The sequence below is a fragment of the Podarcis gaigeae genome (assembly GCF_964106915.1).
Source record: "Podarcis gaigeae genome assembly, chromosome: 4".
Lineage (NCBI taxonomy): Eukaryota > Metazoa > Chordata > Lepidosauria > Squamata > Lacertidae > Podarcis > Podarcis gaigeae.
The window spans coordinates 86602040-86616175 of record NC_139677.1 but is presented as its reverse complement, the minus strand read 5'-3'; the positions used below and the strand labels follow the sequence as shown (position 1 = coordinate 86616175).

Sequence of the window (14136 nt, the reverse complement as noted above, 5' to 3'; positions counted from 1 at the left end):
ACAACCCCTTCCCTTTGATAATCATGATAGTCTGGTAAATATTATACTATGATAAGAAATAATAAAATTAGTAATATTTGATAGCCCCCCTATGTACTGTGTTTCTCTTTTTGTTTTGAAAACAAAGCAAAGTGACTTTAGTGCCAAGCAAACAGGCTAAGGGCAAATAAAATAGAAGAGATTGTTAGATGGCTGCTGGTCAGGTGGTTTTTTAAACAATTGGACAGATTGGTGGAGGACATCATCCTACTCTAGCCATATCATAACTAACCATGATAATTAAATGAAATCTTCGTACAGTCAAAGGCAATATCAACCATCATTTTGGGTCATATGCTGACCTAAAATGGAGAATGCTCATCACCTATCATGACTTGCTTGTATGTTCCAGAGGATTTGGTCTAGCTGTCAGTGTTGCATTATTAATTTATTGAACTCTTAAATGTCATCTCTGAATTTAATTTGCAGTAGGCTGGATCCTGAGTTAATTTCCACTGGTGGGAACATATTGTGAGCAAAGCTACACTTACAAGATTCTCCTGCCCGTGAAAGTGCGGAGGAACCTTTCTTTCTTTTTTTTTTTTTAAATATATTTTATTAAGGGTTTTCTTGTTTTACAGTGTAAGTATAATGCCTCGTATTTTTTTTTCCCCGTGTAACATTTTTACAAATCCATTTCATTTGTTGAGGCATTAGGGGGAGAAGAAAAAAGAAAAGAAAAAAAAAGAAAGGAGGGTGGAGGGAGGGGAGATGGATGGGGGTAGGGTAGTGGTGTTTCTATTATGCTTAATGTATGTAGTTTGGTGTCAGCGTGCTTGTGTTATTCACTTGTGTTCCTTTGGTGGTGAGAGAGGTTGGGGTTGGCCTAGGATGTGATTGTTTGTTTGTGATTGGCTGTAATTTCTCCCTTCCTCCTTCAGATGCCTTTAGCCTGAAAAATTGTTAGTTAAAGTGTGGATGGGCTTCAGGAGGAGGGACTTGGTAAAAGTGTGCCACACTTTCCATCAGCATGATTAACTGCTGGATCACAAATATTTCCATAAACGGAAGGAGCCTTTCTGTGAACAAAAAGAAATTTGAGATCTAAGCCTGTGGTTTTTTAGGTCAGGAGAATGGTATTATAATAGTTTTTTATGTATATGAATTTATTTGAAGTGGTTTTATATATGCAGTTGTTTTAATTGCGTCTGCATATTTAAATGTTTCTTATACATTTTTAATTGTAATGTGAAAATGCATTGAGATGCTTCGTAGGAAGTAATTCATAATTTAATTTAATTTAATTTAACAGTTTATATATCTCTTAACTACCATCTCCAAGTTGTTTACAACTGAGCCAGACCCCAATCTAAGAGGGCCTTTGATAAACAGAAAATTTTAAAAAGTTTATTTTAAGAGGGTAGCAATGGGGGGGGGGGAATAAGAGAAAGAGAAAGCCAAAAGGACACAAACAGTGAGAAAGAAAAGGAGACCTTAACATATACATTGCAGAATTGATTGGATGTGGATCCTTTTTCTGAAAAGAATGAAGCATGCTCTTTTAGATGGCATTGGCCAAGAAAGTTTTAGAAAGCTTAGTTGATAAGTTTTGTTTCATGCTTAAGATTGAAAGGCTAATGCATTTGCAGTAAAGAAGCAATTTTCCCAGGGCTGGTATGGAAATCCCGTTAAGTGTGTTTGCGGATTTTTCCTCACATGGTTTGCTTTGATTCAGCTTGTTGTTTTACAGGTATCTTTCTTGAATAAAGTAGGCATCTGTGAGAAAGAAATATTGTTTGCTCCTGCCTTACCTGAAGAGATTAGACTACATGTCAATGCGTTTCCTTTTATTGCACTTCTTGCAATATACAGTGGCAATAGTTAATGTTTATATGTACTTAAACGAGAACATAGAAATAGCCTGCTGGATCAGGCCAGTGGCTCATATTGTCCAGCATCCTGTTCGCACAGTGGCCAACCAGATGCCTGGCAAAACTAGTGAGCAGAATATGAGCACAAGAACAAACTCCCATCTTGTGGTTTCCAGCATCTGTTATTCAGAAGCATTGGCTACTAGCCATCATGGCTAGTAGAAGAGTTTGAAGAGTTTGGATTTGACATCCCGCTTTAATACTACCCGAAGGAGTCTCAAAGCAGCTAACATTCTCCTTTCCCTTCCTCCCCCACAACAAACACTCTGTGAGGCTGAGAGACTTCAGAGAAGTGTGACTAGCCCAAGGTCACCCAGCAGCTGCATGTGGAGGAGCGGGGAAGCAAACCCGGTTCACCAGATTACAAGTCTACCGCCCTTAACCACTACACCACACTGGCTCTCATTGGTAACCATTGATAGCCCACTCCTCCATGAATTTCTCTCACTGCAATAGAATCACAGAATTGTATAGATGGAAGGGACCTTGAGGATCTTGTAGTCCAACCCTCTGCAATGCAGGAATATGCAGCCATCCCATATGGGGATCAAACCTGCAACCTTGGTGTATCAGCACCACAGTCTAACCAAATGAAAGCCATCAGAGTTGGTGGTCATCACTGCCTCCTTGGGGAGCAAGTTCTACAGCTTGATTTACCCTGCCTTGCCATAACTTCAGCGTAGCTTATGGCAGTTGGCTTATGCACTTTTCCCTAAGTGCTCAAAGCACTTCGTTATCTCTGTAAGCCTTTTCTGGCAACGTCAGCCCGTGTTGTTAGCCTCATATTGCAGAAGGTCGCCTGGGTCTGATGAGAAAAAGTGACTTGTTTAAGTATGCTTGTAGCTGAACTGAGATTTGAACCCAGGAGCTTTGTGGGTCAGGAGCTCACATTCTTAAACTCATCATTACACAAAAGAAACCAGGAGGAAGTAAAGAGTAAGATTAGCAAGCAGCAGGTGGGGATGAGAGGTAAATTGTTCCCCTAATACTGCCAATCTACTTCACAAAGCTGACCAGGCTGGGATTTTCATGATTCTGATAAAAGGCTGTCCGGTCACACAAAATTGCTCCAGGCATCTAGCTGTTCCGTCTGACCTTGGGAATGTCACTTTTATCTGTAGTCCTAAAAACATCCATACCATGCTAGCCACTGAAGTCAGAATTGCATTGCCTCTTTTATTGCCAGCAAATCCTTACTCACTCTGTCAAAATGATAACACCGCACTGCATCTGTCAAAAGAAAACCGGTCTGCTTTTATGTCTTTGGATTATTTCAGATAGTTGCTTTCCAGTTCTACCAAAGCTTGCTCCCCCCCCTCTTTTTTTTCTTTTTTTCACTTCTGGAAGTCACCTGAGAATCAGGGGCTGCAGGGCGTAAGCCTCAAGGGGTAAGACAGAAACTTGGTCCAAGCCCAGTATGCTGCTACCTAGGACTGTAGGTGGTCACATCATGGATCTTTCTTTAGGCACAGGTAGAATCAGCCATGGTGAACAGACTGTGAATTAGGGTGGGGCTAGTTTGACAATCACCATCAAAAGTAACGCAAGACAGCTGGGAAAGGGCCAACAGCATGGATTTGTAGCTGACAGTTTCTGTCAAGCTCATGAGATGCTAATGCCTGCACAACCAAAAGGTGCCTTAAGCTGAAGCCCTGTTTGCAAAGATACAAAAATGCTGATTAGAACATGTGCATGTTATATTTATGGTAGGACAACATAAATACAGTTCCTTCAGCTGCTTAAATGGTTGAGAGACTTGACCAAAGCACCCTTTAGTTAACATGTAATGACACACTTGTTAGTCAAAAACATGCTTCTTATTTATTAATACCATCATTTTTCCAAGTTGACATATGTAATTGCAATATGTAACCTTGCATGTTGCAAACCAAAGATAGAAAACGGTGCCAGGAATACGGAAAACTGTGTACTGGGTTCTATGCAAGGCTGCAGGAGCAGAAAGGGATTTCTCCTTCTCTCCACATACTTTCCTCCTTAATCTCTTCCAAAGGGGCCCCTGTACCCCATGGAGAGAGGGTTTTGAGGGTGTACAGCCAGATTCTGCAGGTCAGAGGAGGAAGAGGAGGAAATTCTGTTCTGCAAGCAGAAGCCTGTTGTGCATGTAACAGCAGCTTTGAATGCAAACCATTGTATTCTTCTGCAGTGTAATTCTTGAAGCAGAATGTCCTTTGTCTGAACCACTGAAATGCCTTGTAGAATACTTGCATGCGTATGTGTCCTTCCACAAGGAGGGAATCCTGTAGCTGTGAACTGAGCAGCCTAAGGAAACTGTATCATGAAGATGTGCTTTCCTTTTTGAAACTGCTATGTTCCTTGCAGCTTTAGCTTTTCTACTGAAGCCATAGGATAGGAGAGTCATGTCTCCTCTTCTATGCTTCTAATGCAAGGTTGTTTGGGTGGGTGGGTGGGTTAGTGGAAAGAGGGACATGGATGGAGGGATTGTGTAAACAACAGCTCCCATTACATTCGTTTTCAAATATTATGTCAGACTGTGGTGTGGGAAAGCACAATTTCACAATTCATTTGAGAGAATTTTGTGGTGTAAGACAATCCTTTAGTAAGAGGCTGTCGTGGAGGCTGTAGACGTTTAAATGCTGCTCTAGACAATTTGTTTTCCATCCAGCATGTGATTTAGTTTATATTGTTTTCATTCTGGGTGGTTTCATTTTCATTTTATTTTATTCTGAGCTCTGAACTTGCAGCCTGTTCCTCATCTTTCCATGTGTCTATGCGGGGACATCATGGCAGTGATCTTCACTGCACAAATTCACCCCCTAGAGGTCCCTGTATCATCTCTGTTTTGCGGATTAGGGTGCTCCCTATATGAGGATGACTTTTTTGCAACTGTGGTAACCAAGAAATAAAAGAACACCCAATCCACACTTGTACAGAGAGGCCTTTACATGTTGGTGTGAGCTGATGATGTTCTCTTGGGTGTGTTGCTGAGAAGACACACTTGTACAGGCAGAGCTGTATCCCTTCTCATTTCCTGTCAGAATTTTCTGGGTTGTGTAGGTGAACATCCTTAATTGCACCTTGCACAGCTGCATGTAGAATCCCACAAGCATTTTAGCCTTTCTTTTCCTTACCTGTCTGGCTGCCCAGTCTACAGTTGAAAGTATTTCTACCCGCTTTAGTTGAATCCCACTTGGTGAAAGCTTTGCTGACAAAATTCATAAATACAAAGAGAAAGTGCTGAGGTTATTCTTTCCTCCCTTCCTGAAAATTAATAGTATTTTTGTTTGAAGTGGCTGGAGGGGAAAGAGGTACATATGATTAGTTTCCAAAGAGTTACTATGTTTAAAATGCTATTTTTACTAGAACAGACAGTTGAGTTAATAACAACCCTCCCATTTTTAAATTAGAAGTACTTTCTTGAGAGGAAAGAAATACTAGCTTTATAAATGAGCCTGTTTTCTTTCTTTTCAAGATAAAGAAGAAAGTGGAATACTGATGGTGTAAAATTGGGCAATCAAAGTATTTGCTACTTAAAAAGGGGGAGAAGCTTATGCCCGCTTCCTTTTTCATTTAAATAAATGTGAGACTAAATTTTATAAGGCGGTTGTGAGATTTATTTCTGGGAAACTGATTGTATACAGAAATGCTGTTATTCTAATCAGTAGCAGCACATTACTGCTTGAGTTAGGGAGGACAGTGGATACATATTTATCTCTTTTAAAGCTCCTTCTGGTTAAGACTAAGAAAACTATGGAAGAAACCTGGTTGTGTCAGGTTTCCCATAAATCTTACATGACATACATGATTATTGAGATGTTCTCACAAGTAATTTGAATTTCCTAGAAGTTTGCAGTTAAGGAACAGGATACAAGCAAATCACTTAAATCTTTAGTGGTGCAGGGTGCCTTAGGACATGGGTTGGCAAACTAAGGCCCGGGGGCCAGATCTGGCCCAATCACCTTCTAAATCTGGCCCGCAGGTGGTCCGGGAATCAGTGTGTTTTTACATGAGTAGAATGTGTCCTTTTATTTAAAAGGCATCTCTGGATTATTTGTGGGGCATAGGAATGTGTTCATTTCCCCAAAAAAAATATAGTCTGGCCCCCCACAGGTTCTGAGGGACAGTGGACTGGCCCCCTGCTGAAAAAGTTTGCTGACCCCTGCCTTAGGAGGTCCACTAGTGGTGGTTTTTCCTCGATACCATCGTCACAGTAATTCATGCTGGAGCTCTCTCATAACACTAGAGGTTGGAGGTATCCAATGAAGCTGAATGTCAGAAAATCCAATACGTACCAAAGAAAGTGTTTGTTTCATGCACGCATAGTTGAAACTATGGAATTCGCTTCCACAAGAGGGAGTGCTGGCCACCAACTTGGATGGTTTGGGAAGAGGATTAGACAAGTGCATAGCGGGCAGGGCATTCAGTGTCTACTAGCCATGATATGCTTTCCCTCCACAGTTAGAGGCAGCATGCTTCTGAATATATACCAGTTGCTGGAAATGGCAAGTAGGAAGAGTGTTCAGGTCCTTCATCCAGGTTTCCCACAGGCATCTGGCTGGCCACCGTGAGAACAGGGCGCTGGACTCGATGGGCCACTCACCTGATCCAGTAGACTTTTCTTATGTTCTTATGATATGTTCTTGGATTTCTGTAATGCATTCTACATGAGGTTGCTCCTGATAACGATGGGAAAGCTTCAGCTATTGCAAAATTTGGCTTTGGGGCAATGAAGTGGGGCAGCTTGCTGGAGGCATAAAACTTATAAGCCCTGAATGACTTAAGACCTAATTGTCAGGAGCTCAGCCTACACTTGAGTAGGACCATGGCAGAGACACATGCCCGACTGGCATGTTCCCACCCTCCTGGTCGAGCGTTCGGGAGCTTCATAAGTTTTCTTCAGCCCAAACATCACAGCAACCAATGCCAACAGACACTGGCACACTTAGGGATCTGCAGAGTCTGCGCAGTTTGCGTGATAGACCTCAGTAACACAGCATTTTGGCTAATCTACTTTATTTACATATAAACACACACGGAGCACTGCAACATGGATCCCTCTCTCTCAAGCATCAGACAGCAAAGAGAAAAAGAACAAAGGACAATAGTCCCACTTCACGGAACACAGTAACGCTGTCACTTCCCACTCTGTGGAGTCAAAACATACCACGTCATGTGAAAGACAAAAATCCCATGACTGCAATCATGGAGCAGGAATTCTAACACTAACTACCTCCCACTATAGAGTCTTGCCTCTTTTCTGGAGGAACTGTAGCTCAATGTTAGACCCAACCTAGACATGGCACCAAACACGATCATGTGTGGTGATGGAGAGGCACTTCTTAGCATCCCACCACCAAAGGTTGTCTAGTGTCATTCCTAGGTTGGCTCTGACATTGAGCTGCAGCTCTTCCAGAAAGGTGTGGACTCATTTCCCTTGCAGCATGAGCTTGGCTGAGCCTAAGACTACTCACATTGAAAGGAAGAATAATTCAGCTAGATTGTCAGCCTGATATGTTTGTGTGGCTTGACAATGGGTACGATAGGGCTGGGAATTTGAGCAGGGGGGAGTCTCATGAAATGCAGGCCTTTGGGAGAAATATTGGTTCCCAGGGAAGGCAATACTTATGGGCTGTAAGTGATTTGGAGCATAGAATTGGCTGGATCTCTTCTAGCTGTCTCTCCATCTCTCACCGATGGAGAGCAGAACTGCTGGAAATTGCAATAATTTCTGTCCTGGTTGCATCTCTAATGGCGCTCATTCAGCCAAGCTGTAACAAAACCGCTGTCAAGATCACAGGTCACTGCTTCTGCAGTCATGTATGGAATCATGCCAAAAGACTGGACTCCATGCCAGAAAGCTCGACTTGCAGGATCATTAAAACCTTCCTCATAATGCTCCATATAATTTCTCCATATACTTGTCTATGTGAGTAACCTAACTACACAGAAGGTGATAAGAGGCAACCTGACTGTATACATGGAAGGTGGTAAGGAATGCTCTCTCTTGAAATCTGCTGCTACTTCGGCTCATAAACCCCTTTTCAGATTCTCAATGATCCTCTTTATGTGCTAAGTTAGTGGAGTGTCCTCTATGGAAACCATGCAGATTCTAAGACCTATCCTTTGCACCTTTCCTGCTGCCATGTAGGGATCTAGACTGCTTTGTAGCTGTCTTTTCCTGGGGAGAAATTTCTCTCCCTGCTTCCTAGATGACAATCTTTGGGGGCTCACCTCCATTTGCTGGCTTCTACAGCCTCCATTCATCCAAGCTCTCCCCAAGGCTTCTTCTTCTGGACTTCTCCTTCTGATCTTCTCTCCTCCTCTCTTTCCTCTAGGCTAGCGGTTCTCAACCTGTGGGTCCCCAGATGTTGTTGGATTACAACTCCCATCATCCCTGAGCTCTGGCCTTGCTAGCTAGGGGTGATGGGAGTTGTAGTCCAACAACATCTGGGGACCCACTGGTTGAGAACCATTGCTCTAGGCCAACTTTGGCTCAGTTGCCTTGTCCTTTATCCATTCCCTCGTTTCTTCCATCTCCTCCTTTCACTGCCTCCAAACCATGCCTCCTCTGACTTCCCATCTTCCTCCTTCATACTCTCTGCCTGTATCTCTGCTCTGCCTACAACTGCTGCTCCTGCACCACCTCCAGCCTCTGCTCCCACACTGCCACTACCCCTCAGCTGTTCTGGCTCACTGCTGAACCTGGTTCTCTCCTGAAACTGCACCTGAAAGCCTATCTGTGATGTCCCTGTATCATCACATGACATCATCAGTGGATGGCAGGGTTCATGGTTACTCCAAGTCAGTTCTGCTGTGATTTTCAGAGTGAAGGTGCAGCTCTGGTCTCTGCTTACAGTCACCAATGCATCAACATGGATTGGTTTCAACCTTCACTTTTAAGGGAATATCACTTATATTTTGCCACTCATTTTATCTTTCCATTCACACATTGCTTCCTCGGTTTTCTGACAGCTGTTAAAAATCTGTTAGCAAAACACTGATGCATTGGAAAATTGTATTTTAGTTTCCAGCAGCTGCTAACAATCCTTTCCTTCTTATCATGTTCGAGAAATAAGTTGATAAATAGTTTTAAAATTGAGCATGTTTTGAATTACAGGAGAGTGGGGGGGGGGAAGAGAATGTTAGTCAAGTAGTACCAGCTTTATAAGTAGTGTTAATCTGCCTTAGTTTCTTATAATTAAGACAAGGATGAACTTTGCCATGTAGAGGATAATAGAGATTGCACCATTATCAGGATTACCCAATCCTTCAAAGTCCTGGTTTTCCTATTCTTTTTTATTTCCAGTGAAGATCTTTCAAATTATTGTTGTGTGCTGTCAGCAGCAGTGTCTGTTAAGATGATTTGCAAATCGTGCCATTATGATATTCAAATTTATTGTAAAAGAAAAAAATATATATACTTCAGTAAAGCTAATTTACAGCTAATTTAATTTTCCCTTCCCATTTAGTTTACATAAAAATGCTTTGCAAGCTTCAGCTATTATCTCAAAAACTTATCCTGGGTTGAAACAGCCTTTAGAGATAATTCTTAAGAATTATTCATGGAATGCAAACCTAATAATTAATTAAAATATATAACAAGAATGCCTTTTGAGTTGCAATGTGCTCTTTAGTTGGCACTTATGCAAACAAAGCTGCGACCTTCCAATTTGGCATATGATCTAGTAACACTAAGCAGGCATTTTCCGCTGTTCCTTGGAGAGTACATTTAAGTGAACGTGTAAGTCATTGTCTCAAAGTTCTGGAAGTTAGAGTTATGTGAGTGATATTGCTGTGGTTTATGGATATTTTGGACTGCTGAGGCTAAAAAGATTTGGTGGAAAGAAACAGGGGATCCATAGATGACATTTTATGAGGTACCTATCAGGGCATTAGTTCCCGTAAACACTAAGCATTCTTAACTTTGCATCTGTGCCGAGACCTCCCATGTGTGCCGTTGAGCCTGTGCTTAAAGGTTTTTTTATAAATTGAATGTTCTTGAAACACGGGAAACAAAGTTCCACTTTATTGTTATTTTTCGCAGCAGCTTATTTATCTCTCCTCACATCTGGTTACATCTACTTTGGCTACGTTATATTCCTCGCTAGCAGATCAGCTATCTAGCAGAGGTGAAGCAGCATGTGCGTTTATCATTTAAACAGCTGATGGGAGCTCCCAGTCAAGCTTAGTACAGTGGTACCTTGGGTTAAGTACTTAATTTGTTCTCGAGGTTTGTTCTTAACCTGAAAGTGTTCTTAACCTGAAGCACCACTTTAGCTAATGGGGCCTCCTGCTGCTGCCGCACTGCCGGAGCCCGATTTCTGTTCTTATCCTGAAGCAAAGTTCTTAACCTGAGGTACTATTTCTGGGTTAGCGGAGTGTGTAACCTGAAGTGTATGTAACCTGAAGCGTATGTAACCCGAGGTACCACTGTATTGTCTACACTGGCAAGCACCTCTCCAGGGCTTCCCACAGCAGTGTTCTGCCAACAATACACAACTTTGCAGGACACACCAGTTGCCAGATATTGTGTTGCTGTGATTGATATACATCAATGATATAGTATGTGCCCCACAACAGGTCTAAAACTGAAGGTTTGCATCTTTAAAAAAAAATGTTGTTTGATTTTTGTGCCTTATGTGTTTTTAGCATATCCTGGTCTATCGTAGTCAAGAGAATGAGTACAGTGGACTCTCGGGTTGCGAGCGTGATCCGTGCGGGATGCACGTTCGCAACCCGCAGCTGCGCGTCTGCACACGCGCGGGTTGTGATTTGGCACTTCTGCACATGTGCAAAGTGCGATTTAGTGCTTCTGCGGATGCGCAACCACTGAAAGATGGAAGTAACCCATTCCAGTACTTCCAGGTTTCGGTGGTCCGTAACCCAAAAAAACGCAACCTGAAGCGTTTGTAACCCGAGGTATGACTGTATGTGTACCCCCTGCTTCTATACTTGCCCTATAGCCTATTTAGCATGCTCTGCTTATGTATGTAGATGCTTTTACCGTATGCTGTCCGTAATAAAGATTTGACCATTGACACACAGCGTGTTTCCTAGCTCTGGAGGTGTCCGCGGTCGAACCTGGAATCTTTGGCCTATAAAGCATATGTTCTAACACGGACCTACTATGGCTTTTGTCCTCAAAGGATGTAGACATAGGGATCATGTATTTCATACTACCATTTTGTGGAAGTCTCAATGGCCACTAGCTCTGCTGAAGAATTGCATGACAATGTTCCTGCATATTGTCAGCTGCCCGCTCCTAATCCATGGTCGAGATGTTGATCTTGCTATGTTAATAAGCAGGAAGTGTTCTGGGGGTTTTTTAATCACACCTTTTCCCCGTTTTGCTTTCTTCCAGTCTGCTCCCAGTATTCAAGAGGAGTTTTCGCCATTTTTGGACTGTACGATAAAAGATCAGTACACACCTTGACCTCATTCTGCAGCGCCTTGCACATCTCCCTCATCACGCCGAGTTTTCCCACGGAGGGCGAGAGCCAGTTTGTGCTGCAACTGAGGCCTTCCTTACAGGGAGCACTGCTAAGCTTGCTGGGCCACTATAAATGGAACCGGTTTGTCTTTCTTTATGACACAGACAGGGGTAAGTAGCATAACAGCTTTCTGCTCAATTCGTTTACAGCCAGATGCATTTATGCACCTTAGAAAGAAGATGATCCAAAGCTTAATAAAAATTTTATTAAAAAAAAAAAGATTTGGAATACAAAAAAGGGAGGTATGAGGAGGTCCGAGAAACAAGTAAATGAAAAATAATGTGATGGAAAGATTGATTGTTTTTAACAATTTTTATTTTGTATTTTGTATTTTTTTCTTTTTTTTCTTTTTTGTAATGTAAAAACCTTAATAAAATTTTTATATATAAAAAAGAAGATGATCCTGGGGGGGGGACACTTCACATTCTTAATTGTAATGGTTCTAGGGGTTGCTCGTGCATAAATCGACGCCACACCTGGCTGGGTTACCTGGGTGAACCCTTTCTGTTCGGACAGCCACTCACCCGTGGCTGTCTCAATCGCTGGCAGAATCCATCAGTGGCCGTTTGTTGAACTTCTTCCAGCAAAGAAGCTCTTTGACGCCTAGTCTCCTCCTGTTCTCCCTGCGTGGAAGTCTTCTGCGCAGGGAGGGTGTGGGTAGCGGAGGACCTGTGCTCTCTCCGCTGGTCTCCGGCGAGGAGTCATGGAGCTACCTCGCTGATTCCCCCATCTGTCCCCCTTCTCCACTGGTGCTACGCTGAATTCCTTCCCCAGAAGATGGGCTGCTTCTCTCCCTCCCGGGACGCTCTCCGGAACCCCTCTGGAGCCCTCCCTCTCCCTCTGGCTCCGATGGCAGTTCCCTGACATTAATGTAGGCTGCAGTTCTATCCCCTGAAAGTGAGCAGCATTGAACTCAATGGGACTTACTGGCTTTGATTATACATTAGGTTTTAGCTTTCACGGGTACCAAAATTAGCTTCAGAATCACAGCAATATGTTTGAAGGGCTCCAAAATGAAAAGCAGGTTTTTTTTGTGCCAGTGTGGTATAGTGGTTAAGAGTGGTAGACCTGTAATCTGGTGAACCAGGTTCGTGTCTCCGCTCCTCCACATGCAGCTGCTGGGTGACCTTGGGCTAGTCCACTACTTTGAAGTCTCTCAGCCTCACTCACCTCACAGAGTGTTTGTTGTGGGGGAGGATGGGAAAGGAGATTGTTAGCCACTTTGAGACTCCTTAGGGTAGTGATAAAGCAGGATATCAAATCCAAACTCTTCTAAAAGCATGCACACAGACACCCCTTGTGATTCTTAGACTCACTTAATATTATAAAGTTTACAATCTTGTTGATGGGTCGTTCGAAAGTGTTCAGCGTTGAGGGTTAATAATCCTGAAATAAATATACACACAATCCAGCAACAAACAGGTAAGCACCTCTAACTCTAATTAATTTCAGTGGGTGAGATTCAGGGCTTGAAGGACATAGCAGTGAGGCAGGACTGTAGCTCGGTGGCACAGGGTCTGTCTTGCATGCAGACGGTTCCTGGTAAGGCTAGGCGTGTCCCCTGTCTGCATCTCCAGATTGCTGCTGGCAGTGATTGTGGACGATAGTGAGCCAAATGGAACATCGGTCTGATGCAGGAAAAGGCAGCTTCCTATGTTTCTGTAGGGGACGTGGGTGGCGCTGTGGGTAAAACCTCAGTGCCTAGGACTTGCCGATCGCATGGTCGGTGGTTCGAATCCCCGCAGTGGCGTGAGCTCCCGTCTTTCGGTCCCAGCTCCTGCCCACCTAGCAGTTCGAAAGCACCCCTAAGTGCAAGTAGATAAATAGGTACCGCTTTATAGCGGGAAGGTAAACGGTGTTTCCGTGTGCTGCACTGGTGCCGGTCGCCGGAGCAGCTTCGTCACGCTGGCCACGTGACCCGGAAGTGTCTCCAGACAGCGCTGGCTCCTGGCCTCTTAAGTGAGATGAGTGCACAACCCTAGAGTCGGACACGACTGGCCCGTACGGGCAGGGGTACCTTTATGTTTCTGTAACTGCATCACATCCTGTATCACAGAATTATCTACAATATGAACTTGAGCTGTGGCTTAATATCCGCTGTGTTATATTATGCCGACTTTTCTAAACAAACAATGCCCGTTGACTGTAGCCCTCCCTTAGCACGATTTGCTGCACTGATGACTTTGTGCACCTTTGCATGTACCGCTCACGTCTATGCTGAATCATTTTTTTATTCTTCTTTGCTTCTAAAATGCTCAGATAAGAAAGCTTTGAAACAATATCTATGGACCCTATTGAGCTGTTGACATTTTTAGTCATTCCTGCCTTGCAATCTGTTCTGTGATCAAACTGAAGTAATTAGGAATCAAGCAGGAAAACAAATAAACAATTTTACTCCTTCATGCAAAGCCAAAAACATTTGCAGTGTTCTTTTTTAAAAAACCAAAACAAAAACCACCAAATCAGTCCCTAGCCTGAATTCACCTTTTCTCATCAAAATTTCAAAGGCTAATCACAGGCGCACCATTTTGAAGTATGCAATGGCACGCCAAGGACAGCTTCAGAATCTCATTTCTGACAGCACACTTTGTAAACCTTTTTTCAGGAACTTATCTCAGAAACGTTGAAATCTTCAATGCATTTTTGAAATGGAGATGAAATAGTTATTATGTGGTGGATTTTTCTGCATTTAAAAAAAAACAGAATGGGAGGTCTGTTACTTCGTGACAGCATAAACAGCGAAGAGCGTTTGCATT

At 42.9% G+C, this 14136-nt stretch overlaps 1 protein-coding gene across 8 annotated transcripts in view; it reads left to right on the top strand.

The window, feature by feature from the left end:
- GRIA4 (glutamate ionotropic receptor AMPA type subunit 4) overlaps positions 1 to 14136 on the top strand; it is a 232997-nt gene that overhangs the window by 96938 nt on the left and 121923 nt on the right. For all 8 annotated transcript variants that reach the window (XR_014563572.1, XM_083736359.1, XM_083736358.1 and 5 more), the window contains exon 3: positions 11251 to 11490. Coding sequence is in view for 7 of the 8 variants with exons in the window: in XM_083736359.1 (XP_083592485.1) it covers positions 11251 to 11490 (240 nt within the window). In the remaining variant the exon portion in view is untranslated. The remainder of the gene's footprint in view (positions 1 to 11250; positions 11491 to 14136) is intronic.